The following is a 15,364-nucleotide window of genomic DNA, read 5'->3' on the forward strand; positions in this document are numbered from 1 at the left end:
GGTGGGTCTGAGTCTTGTGGGTTTTTGGTTGGGAGAGAATATAGCCACTCTTGATGGTAGTGGGTTTTCAGAAACATTTGCTCCTGCTTGGTTCCTGAGTTACTGTGGTGTTAACCAATGGAGATTGGCTTTGGATGTCTATACCGCTCTTTTTGGGAGAGGGTTGGAGTGGTCAGGCTAGTGACAGATGCCTGTGAGAAGAAAGGGTTGCATACTGTTAACATTACTTGGTTCTTAGAGCCTGGAAGGAGGCATGGAAGGTGGGTCCCATAAAGGGTGCCACCCTGTTGCTTCATCTGAGGCACAAAGTTAACAGGAAGGGACTCTCCTTTAGATCCGGACCATCGCCATCATAGCTGAAGGCATCCCTGAGGCCCTCACAAGGAAGCTGATCAAGAAGGCAGACCAGAAGGGAGTGACCATCATTGGACCTGCCACTGTGAGTGTCCTTTCTGGAAAGCCTTTTAAGTTCCAGGCTATCTTTCGAAGTTCTGGGCCCACGGAAAGCAAACTTGTTGACTCTTTGGTTTCCCTCTTAGGTTGAAAAGATTCAGAGAGTACCCATTGAAAGTCAGTTTATATCCAGTTACTTTAAAGGGCTCTCTCCCCAGTCCCTATCACCTTTATAGTTTTAGGGGGCTAATGAAGATTTTTTGGGTGTTTGCCCACCTTCATACAACCATAGCATAGTCTTTGATTATTCCTTTAACCATGAACTGAAGAAGAATCTCCTTACAGGTTTCATTTGCCCAAAGGCCTTCACATAGAAAGAAATTGCTGTGGGAATATTTTGTTGTTGTTCTTCCTTAGTTGTTGCATTAAAAAGTTGTCTGACGGTCAGATTTTCTTTCATCTCTGAGGCAGAGGGTGATGTTGAGCAGAGGTGCATACCTGTATTTTACACTTTTCCTGGCTGCTGTCGCCCTTTTAAAGCAGAGGAGGTGACTTAATCCTGAGTATACATATATCTGAATCTGCAGTAGTAAGCCATGTTTTACAAGCAGGGTTCTTTTTTTTTCCTTGTGTAATGGCTCTTGAGGGAGAGATGAGATTCTTCCTAAGCCGGAAACCCAGTGTGCAGGTGTTAGCTCTCTCGGCCCATTTCCTTCCCATCCTGACCGGGGGGGGGGGGCGGGGGTTGAGCAGGTAGCACTGGGCCTTATGATTCCACTGAGCTCTGTGGTCAGTCAGGAGCTTACGCTTCCTTCCTGACTGCTGTTTCTGCCCTCACAGGTTGGAGGCATCAAGCCCGGGTGCTTTAAGATTGGGAATACAGGTGGGATGCTGGACAACATCCTGGCCTCCAAGCTGTACCGCCCTGGCAGCGTGGCCTACGTCTCGCGCTCTGGGGGCATGTCCAACGAGCTCAACAACATCATCTCTCGGACCACAGACGGCGTCTACGAGGGCGTGGCCATCGGCGGGGACAGGTGATCGGCTGGGCCGAGGCGGGTCTCCCACACTAGGGAGTGGTGGGCTAGGAGAAGAGGGGTGCTGGGTCCTCCAGTCTCTGCTCGCTGCTGCCGAGTGAAGTCCATAAAACGGCATTTCTACTCTGTCTCAGGACTGACATTGGCATGAACTCAGAAGAAAAACAAAACCAAACCAGGAAAAGGTGTTTTTCAGAGGTGTTTGGGCTTTGGGGGTAATTCTGTTCGTTGTCTGAGTTGTGGCCATAGGGAAGCAGCAGAGCGCAGTGGTTGGTAGGACTAATTCTGAAATCAGAGCGAGGGGCTCAGATCCCAGTTTCTCTGTTGACCAGGGAGGTGTCCTGGGCAGGTCACTTACCCTCTGCAGACCTCCATCATCCTCACAGATCAAATGGGTAAAATAATAGCAGCGGCCTCATGGGGTTGTTTCGAGGATTAAGTGAGGGTAGTATTTATAGAAGGTGGCTAATACAGGGCCTAGCACTTGACCCAGCAGGTGTTAACTGTAGTCCGTAATAGTGAAAGGAAGAAAGAATTGTTTCTCTGCTCTCTGCCATGACCTCACTGACCCTTCTGGCTACCAGATGTTGGGATTTTTTTCCCGTGCCAGGCAGTTCTCCAATTCTCTGCTGGGTGTCCTGCAGTGCATTTCGATTCTGACAGTATCTACCTGGAGTTCCTACCAGATCCCACAGGTGAAGGCTCAGCCTCACAAAATGCCAACTGCAAGTCCAGGCTTCCGGTACTCCTGACCAACTGACTATACATTGGGGGTCTCCACACCTCCCTTCAATCTCTGGCCTTTCTCCTCTCCCCAAAGGATGATGAGTAGGGCTGAAAATTCCAAGCGTCTGATCATGGCTTGGTTTTCTAGTGACCAGCCCGCATCCAGGAGCTCTGCAGGTGCCCACCAAGAGTTGCCTCATGAGAACAAAAGATAGGAAATTCCAAGGGTTTTAGGAGCTCTGCATCAGGAACTGGAGACAGAGACCAAATCTCTATTTCTTCTTATTTCACAGATAGTATATTCATTGTTTTTGTTAGTGGGAATGGTAATCAATAGAGTATTATTTTAGAGTAAAGCCTACCACTTAATGCCATAATACACGTTAGCCATTGCTGTTTATTTTTTTATTTTTTATTTTTTTAAAGATTTTATTTATTTATGTGACGGAGAGAGAGCGATAGCAAGAGCAGGAACACAAGCAGGGGGAGTGGGAGAGGGAGAAGCAGGCTTCCCACTGAGCAGGGAGCCCGATGCGGGGCTCGATCCCATCAGGACCTGAGCCGAAGGCAGACGCTTAACGACTGAGCCACCCAGGCACCCCCATTGCTGTTTATTATTACATCTCCTGCTCTTTGCCTCAACCAAAAGCTGTTGGGCGAGTGAGTCACCTTGTCCGTCTCCTGGCTCACAGTATCGTGTCAGATGGACTTCCTTAGTGAGGAAGATCTGTCACCCAGGTCTTTGAGGCTATGGCCTGGGGGACCCTCGTCCCCGGTGTTCCCTGATGATGGGCTCCAGCTCAAATAAGTCTGGGCAGTTACACTGTCCCCTTGTGATTTACAATGCTCTCAAAGATCTGCAGAGAAGCATCCTTGGCCTTAAACAATCCTTTAGTAAACTCGTGACAGGAGAAAGTAAAAAAATACAGGGGACCCTTGAACAACACGGGTGTGAACGCACGGGTCCACTAATATGCAGATTTTTTTCAATAAATACACCACGGTACTGTAAATGTATTTTCTTTTCCTTATGGCTTTGTTAATCACATTTTCTTTTCTTTAGTCTTACTTTAGTGTAGGAACATAGTGTATAATGCGTATAACATAAAAAATACGTGTTAAGTGACTACTGATGTTATCAGCAAGGCTCTGGTCAACAGTAGGCTATTAGTAGTTAAGTTTTTGGGGAGTCATAGTTATACTTGGATTTTCTTTTCCTTTTTTTCAAAGAATGTATTATCCTTTGACAGACAGCGAGAGAGGAAACACAAGCAGGGGGAATGGGAGAGGGAGAAGCAGGCTTCCTACTGAGCAGGGAGCCCAGTGTGGGGCTCGGTCCCTGGACCCCGGGATCATGACCTGAGCCAAAGGCAGTTGCCCAATTGAGTGGGCCACCCAGGGACCCCTGTCTACTTGGGTTTTCGACTGCATGTGGTGGGGATTGATGTTCCCAACCATCATGTTGTTCAAGGGTCAACTATGTGTACAGGCCTATATAGAGACTCAGCCATAGCCTGCCAATTCTGGGACACGAGTTGGCACGCTGTATTATGTATTGCTGTGTTAAAAGAAAAAAAAAGTCACGCAAACCAGGTGGTTTCAAACTATAATAGAAAGTGGCCCATCCACAGGCTGGCAAGGGGCTTTCTTGTGGGCTTCTCCACAGGCTGCTCACTGTCATCAGAACGTAGTGACCAGCATCCCCCAGAGTGAGCAATTCAAGAGAGAGTGCCAGACAGAAGCTCTTCTTTCTATAACCCTGCCGTGGAAGCCATTGTCAGAGAATCGCTTCTGCCACGTTTTGTTTATTAGAAACTAATCATCAAGTCTGATTCATACGCAGGAGAGGCATGAGGTTCCACCTTGTTAAAAGAATTTGCAGCCATATTTTAAAACCACCACACATGTGCTCTGTAAGCATCTCTTACTGCCAAGCAAACCTCCCCTTTCCTCCTTCCCTTCCCTTGTGCTTCATTTATTACCCACCCCCAACACTTGAGGCATCTCTGGGCCCTCACGAGAAGCCTCACATGCTCCTGGTAGCTTCCTACACCTGTACCTGCACCTCCCCAGGCCTCCTTATCCCATGTGCTCTCTCTGCTATCACCAGGTACCCTGGCTCAACATTTATGGATCATGTACTACGTTACCAGGATACTCCAGGAGTGAAAATGATTGTGGTTCTTGGAGAGGTGAGTTTTGTTTTGTTTTTTTTAATTTGATTTTTCTGACTCTAAAAGTAATGTGTGATCTCTGTTTAAAAAAAAAAATGCATGCATTTTGGTTATATATAACTTAATGTGACAGTCCCTGGGAATCCTGCTCCCTACACTCTGGGGCATAGAGGCCATCACCGTTAACACTACTGTGTTTGTTCCTGAAAAACTTCTTGCCTCTTGGTGGCAACAAGACATTTTAGTACCAATAAAGAAGAAGCTTTTGGCTGACCTTGGTCTCTCGGGCAGTGCATAGCTGGAGTAAGAGCACTTTTTCAGTTTGGGAGAGTCCATTAACCTCATTCCTTGCTTGTGCCCCTGAGCAGGTCTGATCCAAAATCATCTTACACCCTTAGATCAGGGAGGGGAAGTCCCAGGGACTCCAGAGGATACCCACTCCCCCGTTAGAATTCTTCCTTGCATCCAGTCTCGGTCTTACAGGCTATTATTTGGCCAAAGCCCCTGTGTCTTCATTTTCTAGCCAAGTTGTAACTCAGGACCCCTGGTGCCTGTGGCCCCTGCCTGATTTGGGACAGATTTTCCTGCTGCAATGCTGCTCACAGCAACTTGGGACGGGTTCCACTAACTTGTGGGCTTTTTCTCGTTCCCTGTTCTTTGGCAGATAGGGGGCACTGAGGAATATAAGATCTGCCGGGGCATCAAGGAGGGCCGCATCACCAAGCCTGTGGTCTGCTGGTGCATCGGGACCTGTGCCACCATGTTCTCCTCTGAGGTATAGCCGGGGCAGGTCACTCCTGGACAGGGAGGCCAAAGGGGGCATTCAAGGTGAACCATGTGGTCATCTTGTTAAGCAGCTCGTTCCTCTGATGAACATTTATTACTTGCTGGGTTACTGCGAGGTCCAGCCAGGGCCCTGCTTTCTAGGAGGTTAAGTCCACTGGAGGGGTGGGGGGCAGTCATCAGCAGACGAGTCCCTGCTTGGAGTTGGCACACTTCTGTCTGGAGGAGTTGAGATGGCTCCGCAGGGACGGTGAGGCTTGCACTGCGTCTAAGGGGTAAGAAAGGGGTTTGCTTCCCGAAAGGGAGGCTGAGAAGGGAGAGGACACACAGGCGCAGAGCTGGGGAGGGGTGTGGGGAGGGGCTGTAGAAGAAAGCCAGGTTTGTTGTGGATGTGAAGGTGCCCAGAGGCCTGCAGTGAGTGCAGCACTCTCTTCTCTTTCTGGCTGGGCACCCATCATCACCCCAAGGATGGGACAGGTCCTCACAGTGTTTTATTTTTGTCTTTCAATTAAATTTTTTTTTAAGATTTTATTTGACAGAGAGACACAGTGAGAGAGGGAACACAAGCAGGGGGAGTAGGAAGGGAGAAGCAGGCTTCCCACTGAGCAGGGAGCCCGATGCGGGGCTCGATCCCAGGACCCTGGGATCATGACCTGAGCCGAAGGCAGACGCTTAACGACTGAGCCACCCAGGCGCCCCTAATTTTTAAAAACATTATGAAATTTCAAGCATACATAAATGTAGAATACAGTGACTGCCCAACTAATAAGTGATTTTTGATTTCTTAATTAGGTCACATGACCTTGCAGAACTTTCTGCCCTATAGAAGAGGTAATATAGGTATGCAACAAAATCTCCACCTGTTGGCAAGCACTCCTCAGGAAAACAGAATTAAGAACTGAACAATGGGAGTAGAAACTGGAGGTATTTGTATAGGTGACATTTTTCAGAACTATGTTCCACAAAACACTGGTCCTGTAGCCGTGGTCCTCAAAACAGAACAAAAACCAAAGCAAACAGAACGGGGAGCTTCTATAAATTATGAACGTGCAACATAATCTATTTCCCTTTTAAAAATTTTGGTTTTGGGGGGGCGCCTGGGTGGCTCAGTCAGTTAAGCATCTGACTCTTGATCTCAGCTCAGGTCATGATCTCAGGGTCATGGGATTGAGTCCCGTGTCGGGCTCCACACTACTCAGCATGGAGTCTGCTTGTCCCTCTGTCTCTCCTTCTCCTTCTTTCTCTCTCACTCTCTAAAATAAATAAATAAAATCTTTAATTTTTTTGGTTTTAGTTTTGAGGAATCTCAGAGTTAAAGAGACTTGTTTAACTTCCTTGAACCCAGCATTTTCCATTTGAGTACAGAATCTCTTCTCCTTCCCACCCCTTCCGCCCATGCAGATTTGGTCCTATAAAGAACGCATTGGGAGCCTGCATGATAAAGCATGTGTTTTCCAGCGTCGCTAACCAGAGCAGCGGTTCCTGACCTTTTCCACACTTGAGGCCCCTTTTGTTATATGTAGTGGGTAAGAACATAGGGAGAGGCCACATTGCCTGGGTTCAGATGCTACCGCATGCTACCTGTGTAGCCTTGGGCAAGTTACGTTACCCCTCCAGCGTTCTGTTTCCTTTCTTACTGGAAGCAGCCATAGCAGCTGAAAGATGAAATGAGTCAAGTGCGCAGAAAAGTGCCTGGATGTAGGGTTACTCAAAAAGGTTAGATGTTACTGTGATTATCCACCTCACCCCGCCCTGATCGGGATTTTATACCACATCTCATTTGGTAACCTCCTTTTCCCTGTTGCGTGGTCAAAGACACAGTTACCGTAGCTCTTCCCATGGGTTTTCTCTTTCCTGATGTGCCCTTCCCATAGCCAGTCACCCCTGTGCCATTGGGTTTAGAGTTTATCTTACTGCATGCTCAGGTGGAAGGGGGCAGGTGCTAGTCAGCTCCAGATGATAGTTGCCATGTGGGAATATAGACCTACAGACAACTCGACTTTTTATCTTTTTAAATAAATCTAAATTTATTTACATTTATTTACAAAAAGCGGGGAGGGACAGAGGGAGAGAGAGAATCTCAAGCACATTCCACACTGAGCGCAGAGCCCTACGTGGGGCTCAATCTCACAACCCTGAGATTATGACCTGAGCTGAAATCAGGAGTTGGTCGCCCAACCGAGACACCTACAATTTGACTTTTTTTTTAAGACTTTATTTATTTATTTGACAGAGAGAGACAGAGAGAGCACAAGCAGGGGGAGTGGCAGGCAGAAGGAGAGGGAGAAGCAGGCTTCCCGCTGAGCAGGGAGACCGATGCGGGGCTCGATCCCAGGACCCTGGGATCATGACGCGAGCCAAAGGTGCCCCGTGACTTTTTTTTTTTTTTTTAAGATTTTATTTATTTGAGAGAGAGAAAGAGCAAGAGCATACACAAACTAGGGAAGAGGCAGATGGAGGGAGAAGCAGACTCCCCGCTGAGCAGGGAGCCCAACTCAGGGCTCGATCCCAGGACCCTGGGAACATGACCTGAGCCAAAGGCAGTCGGTTAGGCATCTGACTCTTGGTTTCGGCTCAGGTCATGATCTCAGGCTCCTGGGATTGAGCCCCACATCAGGCTCCACACTCAGCAGGGGGCCTGCTTAGGGATTTCTCCCCTCTGCCCCTCCCCCCTGTTCATGCCTGCTCTTTCTCTCTCTCTCAAATAAATAAATCTTTAATAAATAAAAAGAAAAAGTCGCTAGGAATTTGCATTTTTACATGAGATTTTTTTTTAAGATTTTATTTATTCATTTGAGACAGAGATACAGAGAGCATGAGCAGGGGAAGAGGCAGAAGCAGGCTCCCTGCTGAGCCAGGAGCCTGATACGGGGCTCCATCCCAGGACCCTTGGATTCATGACGTGAGCTGAAGGCAGACGCTTAGCCATCTGAGCTACCCAGGCACCCCTACATGAGATTGTGGACCTATTTTATAAAAAGCATGTGCAGGACAATCAGATCCCATCTGTGAGGTCAGCTCAGCCTAAGGTTGCCAGCGTGTAATTTCACTTCTCACAGTTGCTCACAACTACCGGCTGTTCTCCATCCCACCCCCACCCCCGACGGTGGCTCAGGGGGATGGGCTGCCAGGCTTTGTGTCCTGGCTCCAGCACACAGCAGCTGTGTGACCTCCGGTAAGCTCCTGAACTTCTCGGTGCTTCGGTCTCTTCTTCTTTAAGCTGAGAGTCATTCGGCATACCTATTGAGTGAGGCTGTGTGAGGCTTGAATGAAGTGATAAACATTGAGCGTTTAGCAGGGTCCAGCCTGTAAGGGGTACCAACATTCCCAGGAGCCTTTGTTTTCTCCCTCCGGGGATTGACAAGCCCGGTAAAGCCTCTCCCCTTTGCCTTCCAGGTACAGTTTGGCCATGCCGGAGCTTGTGCCAACCAGGCTTCTGAAACTGCAGTAGCCAAGAACCAGGCTTTGAAGGAGGCAGGAGTGTTTGTGCCCCCGAGCTTTGATGAACTGGGAGAAATCATCCAGTAAGTGGACCGTGGGGAGGATGCCAGGTCCCCTGTGAGGATTGCAGCCTCTCTGACACAGAGGTGTCTGAAATTCCTGGTTCCTTTCAGGTGACGAGTGCAACTGTACAGATGGTCTGAAATCTTTTCTTACTTTTCGGTTTTTGTTTTCTTTTGTTTGTAGACACAGCAGTTACAGGCCGTTCAGACTGGTATTAAAACATGTTCGGTTTCTGAGCCTATCTACTTGGCTGTTCTGTAAATAAGAAGTGGGCATAGAAACCGTTAGAAGATGTCACCTCTAATTGATTGATAGACAGTTATTGGATAGCCCATTGTGTCTTCCCATTCCTCCCCTCTGTCCTTCCTTAGCCTCCAGAGTCAGCTTCCTGTAAAGCCCAGTGGGGTTGGTGGATGGTTCTTGGCCAGAACCGGTTTTCCTTCAGTTCTCAGGCATCCAGCTGGTGTAAGACATCCCCTGGTGTAAGGCATTGCCAGGAGGGGGTGCAGAGCTAGAAAACCTAGAGTTTTGGGGTTGGATGGAGGAGCGTTCCTGGGATGGCTTAGAAGCACCCAGAAGCATAAAATCCACATGGCTGTTTCTTTCCTCCCCTTCTCCCGCCTCCCAGGTCTGTGTATGAAGATCTTGTGGCCAAAGGAGTCATTGTACCTGCTCAGGAGGTGCCTCCTCCAACCGTGCCAATGGACTACTCCTGGGCCAGGGTAGGTGCTGCAGATGCCTCTCAGTGTGGGTGAGGCAGACTGAGGGGCTGACGGGGTGGGTTTTGAGTTGACTTGGCTTGAATTCCTGGAAACCAGGCCTGCCCTACTAGTTGGGGCAACCCTGTAAATCACTGCTCTGGCCTCCAAACCCTGCCCTCGAGGGCGGCTCTACTCCAAGGGCATCGGAAGAACCTTGACGATTATTCTTGGCTTCCAGCCCCTCCTTGTGTGCTGGAGCTTGTGAGCTAGCCCCTTTCCGACCAACAGGGAAAGCAAATTCAGGGTCCCAAGAGGGCGAAGGGCAGCATGTATCTCCCACAGCCATGTGGTCTCGCCTGGCAATGGGGGCTGAAGACAGATAATGTACCCTAGAGTAGTTTGCACTTGCTCGAAGGGGCTTCACGGTGAAGCAGAGTCCGCTCTGCCTGTTTGTCTAAGTGGCAGAGATGAAAAGTTAATGTTCTTAAGACACAAGAACTCTCTAAAATCAGTTTTTAAAAGACCACTAGAAAAATGGGTAGGAAATGGCCTTTCAACATGAAAAAGTAAATGCTCACACTCATTCGTTATTTATTTATTTATTTTTAAAGATTTTATTTATTTTTTAGAACATGAGTTGGGGGGCAGAGGGAGAAGGAGAAGCAGGCTCCCCGCTGAGGAGGGAGCCCAACACGGGGTTCGATCCCAGGACCCTGGGATCATGACCTGAGCTGAAGGCAGATGCTCAACTGACTGAGCCACCTAGGCACCCCTCAGCCTCACTCATTATAAAAAGGAGCCAAAGGAAAAGCTGTGATCCCAATTTTCCCCTTTTGGGTCAACAAAGAAAAAATTCTTCAATAATATGTTGTGCCTCTGTGGGTGTGAGGAGACTGGTGCGTTTGTCCGTCCATTGGTGGTGGGAGTGGAACCGAGTACAACCTTCCTGAATGGCAGTTGGGGAATATCAGATTTAAAAGTGCTTGTCCCTGGGGCGCCTGGGTGGCTCAGTCAGTTAAGTGTCTGCCTTCGGCTCAGGTCATGATCCCAGGGTCCTGGGATCGAGTGCCACATGGGGCTCCCTGCTCAGCAGGGAGTCTGCTGCTCCCTCTCCCTCTGCTTCTCCCTTTCCCTCTGCTGCTCTCCCTGCTCGTGTGCTTGTGCGCGTGTTCTTTTTCTCGCTAATTAAAAAATTTAAAAACTTAAAAAAGTGCTCACCTCTGGGGCACTTGGCTGGCTCAGTTGGGGGAGCATGTGACTCCTGATCTCGGGGTCGTGAGTTCAAGTCCCAGATTGGGTGTAGAGATTACTACCAAAAAAAAGCACTCACACCTGATGGCATATTAATCCCATATCTAGAAAGCTACTTCAGGGAAATGCTTATGCATTCACACAAATGTGTTGAAGATTTTTCCAGTTAATGGTTATCAGTGGAAGAATGGCTCAATTGTATAGCAGTTAAAAGGAATGAACTAGATCTATGTATGTGCTGACATTTATGGAGTTCAAGTTCATTGAGTAAATAGGATACTACGGGACAGTATATTATGATTATGAAAAAATGTATGTACAAAAAACAGTGTTGTGTATTCTCCATGTGTGTTTATATATAAATAAAAGTAGAGAACCAGATAGATGTCCATTAAACTGACAAACATTAAAGCAGAAAGGCATTTTTAAATTAAAATCAATAGGGCCCTTCTCCCCAGTGGTTAGTGCTGAGATTGCAGAATGTGTGCTCCGGGCTCAGAACACACATTTATTATTTAAAAATTCCAGATTGATAGGGGATAATTGGAGAAATGGGCCTAGGCAGAGTTGGCAATGATGCCCCCATTTTGCCCCAACTCTGGAAGCTAGGAGTTCAACCCAGTCCCTTTTCCTGGGTGAAGGACATCTTGAGGGGATCCCCTATTTCCACAGCCACGTGCCTCCTTACATTTTGGTGGGGGGTTGGTAGCTGAATGTGAAGTGTTAGAAAAATTTCCCTTTAGATTCGTTCTTGCATTTCTTAGCCAGGTGACCGTGGGCTGGTTTCTGAGCTTCGTTCCCTCTCCTTAGGACACATTTGTGGGGTGAAAATGAACGTGTGGATGGGAACTGTAGGTGCTGTGGGCTTGGCGTTCCTATTTTCTACGACAAAAACCAGATAATAAAAGGGCTTTTATACTTCTTTCTTGGGATGAGTTGGTCTGAGTGTTGGGTACTTGGCAGTCAGAATTTAAGACCTACATGAGACACTCTGGTTCTGTGGTCACGTCGTGCTGCTCCCTTCTCCCCCCGTCTCTGCTCAGGAGCTGGGCTTGATCCGCAAACCTGCCTCATTTATGACCAGCATCTGTGATGAGCGAGGACAGGAGCTCATCTACGCAGGCATGCCCATCACCGAGGTCTTCAAGGAGGAGATGGGTATTGGCGGCGTCCTTGGCCTCCTGTGGTTCCAGAGAAGGTGAGGTGTGCAAGGCAAAAGATGGCAGGACCCCACCATCTGTGGCTCAGAGTTTAGGGTTTTCCCCTGACCAGGGAGTGGAGGTGGGCAGTCTTGGGGAATACGTCCAGGATCAATCTTTACGGCCACAGATCAATTGCAAGGTCAGAGGAAAGAGATACTGGCTGTTCCTAGGTCTTCCAAGGACAGAAAAGCCAGTCTCGACTAAGAAGTAGAAAGCAATGACCTCACCAGGAATCTTGGATCAGCCCCTGTCCTTGGTGCTCTTAAGGAAAGAGACAGAGTAAATGTAGGCCTCTTGAGAGAAAGGTCTGGATGGGTCTGGTAGCTCAAAGAGTGCAGGCCTGGCAGAGTTGCTAAACAGGTGTGAAGTCCCTTGTACTGGGTCCTCTCTCTTATCAGCCTAAGTGTTAGAAAAAAATTGGTTTCTCTGCAACTCCCAAACTTAGCCCTCCAAGGGGGCCAGTGAGTACCTGATTCACAGAGCCCTGGTTTGGGGTGGCACTGGGCAGAAGTCCAGGTCAAAGTCTTGGTTTGTGTCATGCCCTGAGCTGCAGAGATGGATCTTGGTCCTGCTTTAGGCCGTTCCTGGGAGGAGTTCACAGGTTGTAACACCTAAGCAGGTTTCCCTATCTGCTCTTGCATCCCCATGTCTCCAGACTTTGTTCTTAATCATCAGCTGGGGCATTGAACCCTGCAGGAGACCTGGGGCCTCCTACACAGGGAAGGGGACAGGAGTCTCACTTCTCCCTCTGACACAGAGGGAAGCCACAAATACAGGTTACACTCTCTTGCAATAATTCATGCTGAAAGCCATTGCCTAAAGAAGAGATTTTCAAACCCTGGCAGCTAACCCTGTTTTAAAAGCAGTATTTGCGGGGCAACTGGGTGGCTCGGTTGGTTAAGATTCTGCCTTCAGCTCAGGTCATGATCCCGGGGTCCTGAGATCGAGCCTGGCATTGGGCTCCCTGTTCAGTGGAGAGTCTGCTTCTCCCTCTCCCTCTGCCCACTCCCCCCTACTTGTGCTTGTATTCTCAGATGAATAAATTTTTAAAAATCTTTAAAAGCAGTATTTGCTATCAACAAGTTAGGAGCTGCTCAAGAATTGGGAGGTTTTGCCGTGGGATTGCTTGATAATAGTATTAGACACAGGTTGTAAAGTTGCTACCCTTCTTGAATGTGACTTATTGAGGGAGGATGGGAGCAAGTAGGAGCTTGGCTCTTCAGGTCAGCGTAGCTCCTGTCCAGCTGCTCGCCTCTGTCTGACCTTCCTCTTAGTGCCCCTTTCCTCTCCCTCTAGGTTGCCCAAGTATGCCTGCCAGTTCATTGAGATGTGTCTGATGGTGACTGCGGATCATGGACCAGCTGTGTCTGGGGCTCACAACACCATCATCTGTGCTCGGGCTGGAAAGGACCTGGTTTCCAGCCTCACCTCGGGGCTGCTCACTATTGTGAGTACTGGCATCCTGGGAGGTGAGACCTGCAGGGGACACATGGCTTTGGCGACATGCGCTTGGCTGCCACAGGGTCCTAGAAGGAGCCTTGGAGTGTAAAGCCCCGTCACAGGGCAATTCGGGGCATGCCAGATTGGTCTGCGAAGCTGAAGGAGGCTCTTCCAGCTCAGGGCAACATGGGCTTGCTTGTCCCACAGGGGGACCGGTTTGGGGGTGCCCTGGATGCCGCTGCCAAGATGTTCAGCAAAGCCTTTGACAGTGGTATTATCCCCATGGAGTTTGTGAACAAGATGAAGAAGGAAGGAAAGCTGATCATGGGCATTGGTCACCGAGTGAAATCGGTAAGTTGTGGCTCTCCTTAAGGACCGATCTGCAGGTGGATGGTGATGAGACAGCATTGTTCTAGTTGGGAACCTAGGTTCCTGACTCTTAACTGGCAAAACTTTGGCTGTGTTGACAGATGTCAAAGATAAGGCAGCTATTTTTCCATTATAATACAGAATGCCTTTAAACTGTATTAGAATCAGGGACCGTGTTTGTTCTGAGGAACATTCCATCCAGGCTTTGCAGCCACAGTGACCTCCTCCCTTAGCGAAGAGGCATGCTAGGTCAGTATAGACTCCAGAAAGGGAGGAACCCAAAAGCCTGAGTGTGGCAGCACAGGTGTGACATTCTCTCCGAAAGAGGCCCTGTGCTGTGGGCTGGAGCAGTGCTATCTGCCTGAGAGCTGATAGGCGGTGGCTGAGGTCACTGTAGTATTGGAGTTGGCTGGTGCCTGAACCACCTCCCTGCCCCACTGACCCATTATTGCTTAGCGTGAGTCTCCTAACAGATGGTACAGCCCCATGCATGGCAGGTCCAGGGCTTTCCTTAAAATTTCAGGGGTGCTCTGCTGCCCCACACCAATAAGTGCTTGCCAGTTTAGAAATTAAGAACTCTGTCGAACTTTGTTACAGCTTGATGAGGCTGCTGAACTAGTGGGCAGCATGGTTAGTGGCCAGAACCTAAGACTTTGGTTGGAGAGTAAGTGAGCCCTGGCCCCCTGCTGCTTAAACCGAGGCCCATGGCCTGTGGCGCATGCAGTTAACATCTCCGGGTCTGAGTTCCTTGTTGGTGACATAAAAGAATTTAGAAACCTTAAACCTCACAGCAGTGTCATCGTCTGTGCTGCACAGAATCGGACATGTGGATCAGGTCTCTGAAACACACCTCCTGGATATGGTGCATTCTGTCTGTGGCAGGAGTGCAAACATGTCTCTTAATAGCTGTGTTAGGATATAACACAGCTCTGTAACTTTGGGTCACTTTCTAGATAAACAACCCAGACATGCGAGTGCAGATCCTCAAAGATTACGTCAAACAGCACTTCCCTGCCACCCCTCTGCTTGACTATGCACTGGAAGTCGAGAAGATTACCACGTCGAAGGTAAAAGAGAAAATGTCCCTAATTCCCAAATCATAGCTTGTGGGTGCATTACTTGGGGGGAAAACAAGAGCCAGCCTACATTTTGATTGTGGAGCCAAAATCAAACCTGGTTTTCTGGGAAATTCTATTTCTGTTCCACTGCTAAGTTCAACAGATACATACCATGTGTCAGTTAGGTGCTGGGTCCTCTGCTAGACGTTGGGAATTGAACTGACACTTCCTTTCCTAACCAGCTGGGATGTTTTGGTGGGAGGTTTGTAAATTGTGGTCAGAATTTGTAGTTAGGTTAGTAGTAGTAATTGTGGAAAATTACAAAGAAAAAATGAGAAATAATAAGTGCTTTTAATTTTTTGCCTTCCCAGAAACCAAATCTTATCCTGAATGTAGACGGTTTCATCGGAGTTGCATTTGTAGACATGCTTAGAAACTGTGGGTCCTTTACCCGGTGAGCTCTGCGGCCATTTTCTTCTTAACAGTTATTGATGCTTGTTGTTTCCTTCCAGTTCTAAAAGCAGTGCATGCTCATTACGGAGGATTTAGAAAATATGGAGAGGTATAAAGAAAACAAAAATTATCTCTACTCCTAACCACCCAGAGCACCCTTTCTCTACTTTGAAACCAAAGAGAGCTAGCTTCTCATTCTAGGGCAGAAGTTGTACTGTCTGTGGGGAGGAGGGCGGTCACGTGAGCCGTTTTAAAACCACAGGTTGATTATTT

At 48.3% G+C, this 15,364-nt stretch overlaps 1 protein-coding gene across 2 annotated transcripts in view; it reads left to right on the forward strand.

The window, feature by feature from the left end:
- The window catches only part of ACLY (ATP citrate lyase), a 41,201-nt gene that overhangs the window by 24,175 nt on the left and 1,662 nt on the right, over nucleotides 1-15,364 (forward strand). For both annotated transcript variants that reach the window (XM_028093946.2, XM_028093947.2), the window contains 11 exons: nucleotides 335-439; nucleotides 1,234-1,430; nucleotides 4,267-4,348; nucleotides 4,995-5,105; nucleotides 8,510-8,637; nucleotides 9,246-9,339; nucleotides 11,613-11,767; nucleotides 13,068-13,218; nucleotides 13,419-13,562; nucleotides 14,534-14,647; nucleotides 15,010-15,092. In XM_028093946.2, the coding sequence (XP_027949747.1) occupies nucleotides 335-439; nucleotides 1,234-1,430; nucleotides 4,267-4,348; nucleotides 4,995-5,105; nucleotides 8,510-8,637; nucleotides 9,246-9,339; nucleotides 11,613-11,767; nucleotides 13,068-13,218; nucleotides 13,419-13,562; nucleotides 14,534-14,647; nucleotides 15,010-15,092 (1,364 nt within the window). The remainder of the gene's footprint in view (nucleotides 1-334; nucleotides 440-1,233; nucleotides 1,431-4,266; nucleotides 4,349-4,994; nucleotides 5,106-8,509; nucleotides 8,638-9,245; nucleotides 9,340-11,612; nucleotides 11,768-13,067; nucleotides 13,219-13,418; nucleotides 13,563-14,533; nucleotides 14,648-15,009; nucleotides 15,093-15,364) is intronic.

The sequence above is a fragment of the Eumetopias jubatus genome, unplaced genomic scaffold (assembly GCF_037043125.1).
Source record: "Eumetopias jubatus isolate StellerSeaLion01/CBP00866 unplaced genomic scaffold, mEumJub1_p1.0 scaffold_10, whole genome shotgun sequence".
Taxonomy (NCBI): domain Eukaryota; kingdom Metazoa; phylum Chordata; class Mammalia; order Carnivora; family Otariidae; genus Eumetopias; species Eumetopias jubatus.